At 40.2% G+C, this 12,170-nt stretch overlaps 1 protein-coding gene across 1 annotated transcript in view; it reads left to right on the plus strand.

Annotated features, from left to right (window-relative positions):
* The window catches only part of ERC2 (ELKS/RAB6-interacting/CAST family member 2), a 931,911-nt gene that overhangs the window by 324,048 nt on the left and 595,693 nt on the right, over positions 1-12,170 (plus strand). The window contains 1 exon segment of the mRNA XM_081072100.1: positions 6,094-6,261. Within this exon segment, the coding sequence (XP_080928226.1) occupies positions 6,094-6,261 (168 nt within the window).

Below are 12,170 nucleotides of genomic sequence, written 5' to 3' on the forward strand. Positions count from 1 at the left end.
CCCCACAACCAGGTTCCCCAGCCCAGGCTTCCAGGGCTGGGAAGAGAAATCCCCACAACTTCTGGCTGTGAAAACCTGCAGAGATTGTGGCTGAGTGAGATAGAGGGCTGCTGGAGTCCCAGGTGCTCCTCTTCAAGGGCCAGCACGTGGACTTAATTGCTGACAGACTCACTTGCTCTCAGCTTCAACACTGGAGCAGCAGCTTGAAAGATGCCAGGGACATACAGAGAGGAACTTAATTGTCTGGCTAAGGGTGAGGGCTGGCATATATTACTTAGGGTGAGGGCTGGCATATATTTTTTTTTCCCTGTTCCGTTTAGGTGTTTTCTGCTACCTTCTCTTCTAAATAACTGATTCAGTCCTCTGATTCATAAAAATCTATGTTGATTCTCTCTAATGTATTCTTCATTTCAATTATTGTAGTCTTCATTTCAAACTGGTTGTTCTGTATGTTTTCTGTCTCCATTTTTATGTTTCCTACCTCTTTCTTGAAGTTTTTGCTGAGATCATTGAGCATCCTTATAACCAGTGTGTTGAACTCTGCATCTGTGAGAGTGCTTTTCTCCATTTTGCGTAGTTCTTTTTCTGGAGCTTTCTTCTATTCTTTCATTTGGGACATGTTTCTTTGTCTCCCCATTTGGCCACCTCCCTGTGTTTGTTCCTATGTATTAGGTAGGGCTGCTGTGTCTACCAGTCTTAGTAGAGTGGCCTTATGTAGTAGGTGTCTTGTGGGGTCCAGTGACACAGTCTCCGGGGTCACCTGAGCCGAGTGCTGCAGGTATGTCTCTTGTATTTTGTGTGCCCTCCTGTTGTAGTTGAACCTTGATTTCTGCTTGCACACCAATAGAAATGATTGGCCTTTGGGCTGACTGGTTATGAGGACTGGCCATGACTACAGTGGAGGAGCTGTTGTGTAGGGGCTGACCCTACAGAGTAGGATTTGCTTTGGTTGGGGCTCTGGTACCTACCCAATCTGCTGTTTGGGTGTGTTGTCCTCGGAGGCAGCAGGGTGGTGATCTGGCTTGGTCCAAAGCTGGCCACCATGCATCCCCACCCTGGAGGCCTTTCCCAGGAGGCCCCACCACAGACCAAGTTCAGTATCAGCAAATGCCCTGCCTGGGGCTACCTAAAATGAGCCACAAAGCAATCCACAGATGCCCACCACCGCTGCAGGTTTGGAGGTGCCTGGGAATGGGCAAGCCTTGTAGCAAGGCTGGCTTCTGCCATTGCCAGGCTTGGCTCTTTTCAGCAATAAGTATGGGGCCCATCGAGGCCAGATGCTGCTCATTTGAGATTTGTGAATCTTTGAGAGATTTTAGAAATGTCTGCAGCATGAGCCAAGACAGACTGTTTGTATGGAGAAACCACTGGAAGCGGCTTGGGTGGGCCCACAAGTTGAGTGGGATAGGGTCTCAGGGAATCACCAGGGTAGGGTAAACGGTATTAGCCAGATTGATGGAGACTCAGATATAGTGCCCACCTGCATCTGCACACTGGGTACTGGGAGGGCTCAGCCAAGGAGCCAGCACTTCAGTCTGGGAGAAAGCTGCCCCCGATAGTTTAAGGGGCTTTGGGAAAACATCAAGCATACTATATTTGCATCATAGGGGTACCAGAAGAAGAGAAAGAGAGAGAGCAAGGAATTGAATACCTATTTGAAGAAATGATGAAAACTTCCCTAACTTGGTAAAGGAAATAGACGTACAAGCCTAGGAAGCACAGAGAGTCCCATACAAGGTGAATTCAAAGAGCCCCACACCAAGACATATCATAACGAAAATGCCAAAAGGTACAAAGAGAGAACCTTAAAAGCAGCAAGAGAAAAGCAGTTAGTTACCTACAAGGGAGCTCCCATAAGACTTCTCAGCAGAAATTTTGCAGGCCAGAAGGGATTGGCACAAAATATTTTAAGTGATGAAAGGCAAGGACCTACAACCAAGACTACTCTACCCAGAAAGGCTATCATTTAAAATCAAAGGACAGATAAAGAGCTTCCTGGAGACAAACAAGCTAAAGGAATTCATCACCACTAAACCAGTATTACAAGCAATTTTAGAGGGACTTCCTTAAGATGAAAAAAAGAAGACAAAAAATATGAATAATAAAATGGCAATAACAATATATCTACCAACCATTACTTTAAGTGTAAATGGATTAAGTTCTCCAAGATAGCGTGGCTGAATGGATCAGAAAACAAGACCCTTACCTATAAGACATTCACTGCATATAGTAGTACCTCGGGTTTCGAACTCTCTGTTGATGAACATTTTGGTTTATGAACGCCATAAACCCGGAAGTAAATGCTTCGTTTTTTGAACATGCCTTAGAAATCAAACATGTCATGCGGCTTCTGCTGAGTGCAAGATCTTGAGGCCTAGCTATCGGCTGTTTTTGAATGTTTCAGAACTCGAATGGTCTTCTCGAACAGATTACATTAAAAAATTGAGGTAGCACTGTATGGGAGATTCACATCAGATTAAAATACACACATTGACTGAATGTAAAGATATGGAAAAAGATATTTCATGATAATGGAAACAAAAAATAAAAAGCTGGGATATATACCAGAGAAAAACAGATGTTAAAACAAAGTCTGTAGCAAGAGACAAAGAAGGACCCAGTAATCCCACTTCTGGGTATTTACTCGAAGAAACCAAAAATGCTACTTTTAAGGGACATGTGCACCTGTAGGTTCATTGCAGCATTATTTACAATGGCCAAGATGTGGAGGCAACCTGGGTGTCTATCAGTGGATGAATGGATAAAGAAGTGGTGGTACATATATAAAAGGGAATATTAGTCAGCCATAAAAAAGAATGAAATCTTGCCATATGTAACAACATGGATGGACCTAGAGGACATTATGCTGAGTGGAGTATGTCAGACAGAGACAGACAAATGCCAAGTGATTTTACTTATATGTAGAATCTAAAGAACAAAATTAACAAACTAAATAGAAACAACCTCATAGATACAGAGAACATTTTGAGGGTTGTCAGATGGGAGGGCGGTTAGGGGAATGGGTGAAAAAGGGGAAAGCATTAAGAAGTACAAATTAGTAGTTACAAAATAATCGTGGGGATGTAAAGTACAGCTTAGGAAATATAGTCAACAATATTGTAATAACTATGTATGGTGTCAGATGGGTAGTATATTTATCGTGGTGATCACCACATAAGTTATATAAATGTCTAACCAGTCTGATGTACACCTGAAACTAATATAATGTTGATATCAACTGCAATTGAAAAATAAAAAAAAAATTCTTAAGAAATTCATAAAAGTTAGGAAAAGAAAATAGAATAAATCCAAAAAAAGTATGAATGAAATAATTTAAAAAATAGAGCAGAAATTAGTGAAATAGAAAACAAAAATGTTGAATGATCAACACAGCCAAAATTGGTTCTTTGAAGAGCCAATTAGCATGGTATGCCTCTGCTGAAATTCATCAAGAAAATAGAGTAAAATAAAGAATATTAGTTTTGAAAAAAAAGATAGAATCATAGATGCCCTGGATATCTAAAGGTAAATGGGTTTTATGAATATTCCTTGTTAATAGGGGTGACTAGTTACACGAAATGAAAAATTCTAGGGGAAAAAATCAAAATTGACTTTAATAATTGGAAACATGAACATTCCTATATCCAGTAAAGATGGAGGAAGTAACAGTGTTTGGAAAGGGAAAGTAGCAGCTCTAGATAGTTTTCCTGGTGATGTTTAATGAATATTGATGGGGAAATATTTCAATTTTATGCAAACCATTTCAGAACACATTAAAAGAAGGAACACTTTCTACTTTACGTGGAAGGCTAAATTGATACTAAAACCTAACAAAGACAGCGCAAGATAGGAAAATTATATACCAACCTTACCCATAACATAGCTAATAGATCCTGACAAAATACTAGCAAGCTGAATCAAGTAAAATATTAAAAAAATGAAACATCATGATTAAGTGGAATTTTTCATGGTAATGCAAGGAGAGATTGATATTTTAAATATCCAATAATGCAATTCATTACAATAACATATTAAAGGTGAAAAATGTGGTAAATCATGAGATGCAGAAAAGTATTTGATAAACATTCCTTAATGATTAAAAAACAACAACAAAATAACCCTTGCCAAAATTGTAATAAAAGGGAACTTTCTGAAACCTAAAAGTGCTATAGGGATGGAGTCCCAGAGAGCAGTTTCCAGGCTCTCGACATCACGTGGAAAGGTGCTGGCTCAGGTAGCAGATGGCCATCAGTTGTTACTGGTTAGCCATTAGCCACTAATATAAGTGTCGTGGCTACGCTAGGGGGTTGGTTGGTTGGCACAGAAGCGGACAGTGGAATGCGGATCATGTGGCTCCTGCTTCCTGTGTCTCCAACCCAGCCACCAGCGAGACTATAGTGGTATGACTCACCTACTATGGCTCCATGGGTGTTCCTTTTTGCCCTCACCATATCCTGCGTTCTTGTGCGGGGAGTGGGACCAGAGACCCCGCATGACAAGTGCCTATAAAAAGCTAAAGCAAACATCAAACTTAATTATGACACATTACAATTCTTCCCTTTAAAACCAGGAATAAGAGAAAAGGGCTACCATTTCCTCCAGACCTCTGTCTTTGTTGGCCTGCATGGGCCCGTATGAGTTTCCTCACAGCACAGTGGCTGGAGGATAATTGGACTTCTAACATGGCTTTCTGTAGGAGGCAGCTCAAGCTGCCATTCCTTCTGCAGGATAGGGCAGGAACAGGAACACTCGACACTTTTGCTGCACTCAGCTGGTAGAATAAGTCCCAGTCCAGCCCAGGTTTAAGAAGAGGGTAAACAGACTTTACCTCTAGTTGTGAGTAGCAGCACGTTTGTACAGGTAGGAAGACATTGGTAGCAGATATCCTAGGGGATCATCTGCCACATCTCCTGTCCAACTGGCAAAAATGTAAAAGGCTGGTGACATAAGATATGGACAAATATGGAGTGACCAGCACACTTAGACAGTGCTTGTGATGATGGAAATGAATACAACTGCTTTGGAAAACATTTTGCTGTTACCTAGTGAAGCTGAAGATGTGCATACTATGTGGTCCAACAATTTAACTCCTAGATTATTTTTGCTATTTGTACCAGGTACTAGGTATAAGAATGTTCAGAATAGCCCTCTTTGTAATAGCAAAAAACTTGGAAACAAATTCAGATGTCTATCCACAGCAGAATGGACAAATAAATTGTGGTGAAGTCTTACAATGAAAATGAACAAATTGCATGTACAATCATATTTAATCTCCAGGACATAAGATTGAGTAGAAAAAAAGCAGAGTGTTAAAAAAACATAAATAGTACAAAAAAAAAAGTTATAAACCTAAATAGTATGCAAAACTTAATAATATGTTATTTACAGATGCAAAACTAAATATATGTTATTTATAGACGTAAAAATATATGGTAAGACTAAATGACTAGCAAGAAAATATAATAATAAGGACAACATTTAGAGTGATAATTATTTCTGAAATGGGAAGTTAGGAGATAGAAACGGGTTGGAACACAGGTAATTCTAATGATCTTATTTGGTAAATCAAATGTTGGATATTTCTTGTATTATTTTTCCGTATACTTTGTATATATTTTATGTTCTTTGTGTTTCCTCCGTATTTAATATAAGCCCAAACAAAACCCCCAGTGCTTACTTGTTTTTCTGGCTGAGTATTCCCTTTTGTCAAATGATCCGCTGTAGGAGAGCAAAGGTCAAGGTTATGTCTTTATTAGCTCCCTGTGGGACCTTCTGAGGACATGGTGAATAGACTCTGAGGTCTCCTGAATGAATAGTAGATTTGGCCATTCCACTGTGAACCTTGGTTCTCAGAGAGGTGGAAGGTGGAAAGCAGTCTGCTGACCTTACTTTTCCTGTTTTCTCCACTCGTCAGCCACCTTCCAGAGCCTAAGACTGTGTGACTCCCAGGCCATCTGTTTAAGCAAATCATGGCCTGCCTTGTTGGAATAATGATCCTCAGCTATTGACAATTAAGAGAAATCAGTAGTTCCCAAATGTAAAGAGTAAGGGCTGTGGCTTCTAATTCCTTGCAATTTGGCTGTTGTTTTACAGATCGATCAGCTGAAGCAGGAACTTTCAAAGAAGGAGTCAGAACTTCTTGCCTTACAAACAAAGCTTGAAACCCTTAGCAATCAAAACTCAGATTGCAAGCAACACATTGAAGTGCTTAAAGAGTCGCTTACTGCCAAAGAACAGAGGGCCGCCATTCTTCAGACCGAGGTAAGGCACTGTATCAGGATTCGGGGCAGCAGACATTGAACTGATAGAAAATGTCCTACCTGAACAGCTTTCCGTAGAAGATCCCTTATCCAAACACTTGGGGCCAGATGTATTTTGGATAGCAGATATTTGGGGAATTTTGGAAAGATAAGAGCCTGTGAGGACAGAGCCCCAGAGAGCAGTTTCTAGGCTCTCGGCCTCACGCTAAAAGGTGCTAGCTAAGCTAGTAAATGGCCATCAACTGTGATTGGATGGCCATCAGCTGTAACCAGTGAGCCATCGGCCACTAATAGAACTGCTGTGGCTACGCTAGCAGAAAATGGGGGCTAGTAAGGAGATGGTGGCTGAGCTAGCAAGAGCGGATTGCAATTAGCATGGCGGGTTGCCGATCGTGTGGATCCTGCTCCCTGTGTCTCCGGCCTAGCCGCCAGCGAGAATATAGTGGTATAACTCCCCTAACTATGGCTCCGTGGGTGTTCCTGTTTGGCCTCACCGTATCCTGCTGACTACGCTGTGTCATGCGGGAGACCTGCATGACAAATGGCTCAGCGAGCAGGGTCTCCCGCATGACAGAGCCATTGCATGTATCATAGATTATATAACACTCCTAGTGGGGTTGCAGCAATACCCAATTAGCAAACATATGGGAATTTATGCAGAAATTTTTTTTTTCACACTAAAGTAGGATAAATAAAGACGATATAAGTAGCCTCCTGTCAGTTTGTGTCAGGTTGTACCCCTGAAGCAATTTGCTTCACATTTGGAAATATTCTTTTTCATTATTCAGAGCTTTTTGGGTTTGGGAACCCCAGATAAATGATTTGATCTTGAATGGTTTTATTTTATCAAGAATCATTTTAGTCAGACTGTCATCTGCCTTACTTTGCGGTGTATCTGTATAGGTCCCCCTCCTGGGACCCACGGTTCCAAAGGTTTCTTACTTTCTAGGCAGTATCCTCAATTATCAAGATTATTTTGCCCATGGAAGAAAGTTGGTATTGTGTGAGTTTCTTAAAGGAAATGTTGGTTGGTTATTTTTTTTATTCACATTTATAAGAAAATAAATATGTTACTGTCCTATTTCCTTGCTTCTCTCCATTGGATTTTATCTTTGGAGCTGCTAAGGAATGCAGAACCAAAACTAGTTATTGTGTAAATAAAACAGTTGACAGAAAATAAATTATTGCCTGTGGGCAATAGCAAGAATGTAGTGAATCTGTCCGATTTTAAAAGCGTTGAGGTGATGTGTTATGTGGGTCACTGTAGGAGAAGGCGGTGAAATGGAGATGTGTGATTCCTCCTGTGTTCTTTGAACCATGCGTTTGCATGTCATGTATATATTTTGGGGTCTGTGGAGAGATTTAGATTTTCCTGATTTAGATTTTTAGTGGGGCCATTAATAAGTCTGTGCCCTCAGTCAGAATCGGGACAGTGTTCACCGGAGAAAAGCAACAGATTCCAGATTGGGTAAGTCTTGGCATGGACCTGACTCAGCCCCGATTCACTTGGCTACTGGGCAGTTATTTGATTGATTGAAACTAAAAAGAATATTTCGGACTCAGTGACGTAGATATTCACATTTAAGAAATGTAATTTTCAGTTGGTTCCATTGTGAATTTGGAAGCATGGATATTTTCTTTTTAAGGCAAAACATTTAAACTATGCCATAAATTGCAAGGTGACTTTTACCTCTGAGGAGGCAGCAGTGAATATGATCTATAACTGTGGTATCTAATAAGGTAGCCACGAGCCACATGTATCTATGCACATTGAAAGTAATGACAATTCAGTCGAATTTAAAATGTAGTTGCTTAGTCACACTAGCCACATTTCAAGTATTTCACAGTAACATGTGGCGAATGACTGCTGCGTTGGATCACACAACTATAGAACAACGCTGCCATCCAGCACTTGTCTAGAACGGGTTGACAACTATGGCCTGTAGGACAAATCCTGCCCTCTGCCTGTTTTTGTAAATAAAGTTAATTAGAACATAGCCACACTTATTCACCTACATGTTGACTTTGGCTGCTTTCCTGCTATAACAGCAGAATTTAGTAGCAATGGAGACTATGGCCTGCAACACTGAAAATACTTGCGCTTTGACCCTTTACAGAAAATGTTTGCCAACTCACTACATTGTGATTTTGTGGAAAGAGGGGTTAAGAGGGAATTGGAATGCCTGGCTTGACCTCTCTCTAGCTGGGTGGGATAGTGTGCCGACCCTTGTTCTAGAGCACAGGGTTTTCTTCCCGTTGGTTATTCACAGAGCAACTGATTATACCCACAACTGTCTTATGTTGGCAATAATGCCAACATTGCTAATAAAGTTATTGTGCTTGTGTTGTTGTGCATTGGGTAGGAGGAAATTGGAGAAGCAAGGCCGTAGCCCAAACAGGCAGTCAGGCTTGTTGATGGTTCTTCTCCAGAAAGACAGAATGAGAAAAGTTAGTTCAGAAAGGCTGATTTCCTTTCTCTCACCACCTTGCACTGCTGAGTCCTGTCTTCCCCAGCCTACTTCCCTTTTCTTATTGTCTCTTCGGTATTTTACCTCTCTCGAATTAATGTACTCCAACTTAGACCTATATATATTTCATGAAAAAAGCAGTGGTGACATTATGTGGATAGCTTCCATCCCACGTTCAATAATTAAAATGACCCAATAAAGAGACAGTGCTTTGAAGTAGAAAAAAATTATTCTCCATGTGCAGAGAAAGTGAGGTGATTTTCTAGTCTCCTGCTTTGAAGTTGGGAGTGTGAGATTAATGATTTTATCTGCTGGAAACATCTGAGGAATTTTCTTTTGCCTTTTTTCTTCTTTTAAGATCTCTGTAAATGAAAATGGAGAAAGTTACCCAACGATGTCCATCTCTTAGAGGAAGCAATTTAGGTTAAAATTTGCTCTAATCATTGCACCATAGGCAAAGGATTTTTGGCAACAGGATAAAAAACGTTAAAGTGATTTTCCTACTTTTTGGAGAAACAGAAGGAAGTAAGAGTCTCCTTAACTTAGTGGGCAAGTCTTCAGTAGATGAGATATGTTATGTTTCATTATGCCCTACCACAAAAAAAATCTGAGTTTCGATTAATATGAAAGATACGGCACTCATCCTTGGAGGAGGTTACATGTGACAGCTCCTACCAGTTTGATTCCTGAGTCATTCCTGAAAGCTTTTGCCAAAACAGAAGAGGGCTCTCTCTAGAATTGGAAGAACATTGCTGGTTTCTCTGGAAAAACTGTGCCATCAACTGGCTCTGGCTACACTTTCAGAATATAATGACAGATGTCACTTGCTTAATAGTTCATCTATGCATAGAAGACTCTTGCTACCAGAGAATTTGCATTTGGGAGGTGGTAGGACGAAGAGTGGGACAGGGGTGGGAGGCACGTTGTCTAGGTTTGCGGCTGTGTGGCTTGGCTCTTGGCTTAGTTTGTTTTAACTCGTACAAATGCCCAGATGCTCTTTGACTGAGTGCAATAAATCAGTGGAATAATAATTACACACACAGAGGGCTATACCACATAGCTCTTAACATAACTTTTTACTTTTTAAAATAGCTTCAAAGGACCCCAAGGCCAAGTTTCTTATTTTGCTACTTTCCTTGATGTTTTTTTTTTTTTTTTTTTTTTCAATGTGCCAACTTGTCCCCATCCGCCAACACATTAATTACGTGGCAGTCGAGATAATAAAATGGCTTTCTTTAGCACCTTGATTTTTCTGGATTTCAACAAAAAATTACCAACATATCCAGAAATTAGGAAGAAAAGCGGCCTAACTATTATTCTGTGATCTGAAGTAAAATGTCTAAAGAACACAGCATTTAGAAGTGGGAGATGTGTAGACATCCTCTCCATTTAATTACTGTGACGTGACTAGGACGAACTTTTCTGAGCCTCCGTGTCTTGATCTGTAAAATGGCCGCCGTTGTGCCCTCCTGACACATCTCCGTGTAAAGTGCTCTAACTCGAGTAAAGGGTTTTAGCTATAAATTATGTTTTCATTATTGTTGTCATTATCATTTCTGTTGTATATCAGGGATGTTTAGGGAATACTCTGCCTCACTTATTATCCATCCTGTGTGTGTTCCACCTTTGTGTGTCTCCTTTGAATTTTTGGTGTCTATATTTACCGAGCTCAGACTTTCATATTTCAATCGAGTCACACTTTTGTGTCTGAAAAAGATACAGAGAAATGAAGATACTGTGAAAGTGCCATCTATTTTGTTCTGTCCCCCAACTAAGCGATCAATGGCTTCCTGTTTTCTGGCAAGTACACTTTTCCCCAGACCAGCATTATTTCCAAGTGACCCGACGTGACAACGTTTTTGCATGTTTTCTGGAAGATGTGTTACACGACCGTGGTCTATAATGTTTTCTTTTATTCGTTTCTGTTCCAAATAGGTCAGGGAAGAGTTCTTCTTGTCTAAGGATAATTACTTGAGAATCCTTTTAATTAACAAAGAATGTAGGGATTTTGTATTTATGGAGGCAAGGGGCAATACATGCAGGTTAGATTAGTGGCAGTTCTATAGCAAGGGGCCGTTACACTTTTGTTTTTTAAATGTAATTAGTATAGAGGAATATACCATGCAATTGATAGGTTCGCTCCCCAGAAAAAATGCACCTCAGCACATATACCCTCATATTCACAGGCAACAATATAAATAATTTCATACAGTTTACAGATACTCTGAAGCATTTCTAAGAGTTTCTCATTCAAGATTGCTGCCCTATGGATTTCATGCATGTTTTTCATTCAACACATATTTCCGAATGACTACTGTGTGCCTGATATGGTTCTTGCCGTCATCCAGCCAGAATTCTACTGTGTGTGTGTGTGTGTGTGTGTGTGTGTGCGCTAGAGAACAGATTTATAATACCATAGATACTCAGTGATTTCATTATCACTGGTTACTAATAATTCCACACAAAATCTTAATTGTACATCATCTTTCCTCTGCTGCTTCAAAGCAGGTAAGTAAAGGAAAGAAAGAAGATCAACGTAAATGCTTAGTTCCTTTGAAAACTCAAGTATGCAAACTGTGTGAAATGTCTTATTTATAGCTCTTCAAATGGAAGGCTCAGACTGCTAAGATCATTATTCTGATAATGTGAAGATTTTATGTTTTGATTGAAGTCAGTCCTCTTTGAGTGCACACTCAAACACCTTGGCTCTCCTTGAAAAAAAGGAATACTATTCATGGGTTTACAGACACTCCGCTGGTTTGGTTATTTCAGGAGTTACTGCATCTACTCAGAAAGTCTTCAGTCGGCTATCGTTCATTCAGACGGACGCCTCCCTCGATTTGTCTAATGAGTGGATGTATCATTTGATAATATTTTATTGAGCATCTACAATGAGCAAGGTGCTGGATACTATGGGACCCATAATCTCAGGAGGTATTGGTCTTGGACTTTTTAATTGAATGTCATGGCCCAAATGTCTACTGAGTGTCTTGTGGCTGCTATACTGAGAAGCAGGAACCGTGGCTATGTGTTTTCCACGCAATACTTCATTTTAAACTTGACTTACAACTTGTGCAGTGGGTGTGATTGATTTCTTTTTTAAGATGAGAAAATAGAGGTTTAGAGAGGATGTGTAACTTGCTCAAGGTCATACGCATACGATGGTGAGTGACAGGGCCTGGGTTCCCAAACCCTGAACTCTTAACCAGAAACCTAGTGCTTTTCATAACTCCCGGTGGATCAAGGGCTTCCTTTGTGTCAAGGATCTGATATACATTATCAGATTTAATCTTCACGGCAAAGTTTATGGCCAGTTGTATAATTCTGTCTCAACAGGTGGCTTCACTGGGGTTTCAAGAATGCAGCCCAGTCGTAGCTATAAGGTGGTCTAAGAATGAAGAACTCTGAGATTTAAATCCTCATAGTAACACTATGGGTGTAA

Source organism: Rhinolophus hipposideros (genome assembly GCF_964194185.1).
Source record: "Rhinolophus hipposideros genome assembly, chromosome: 14".
NCBI classification, from domain to species: Eukaryota; Metazoa; Chordata; class Mammalia; order Chiroptera; family Rhinolophidae; genus Rhinolophus; species Rhinolophus hipposideros.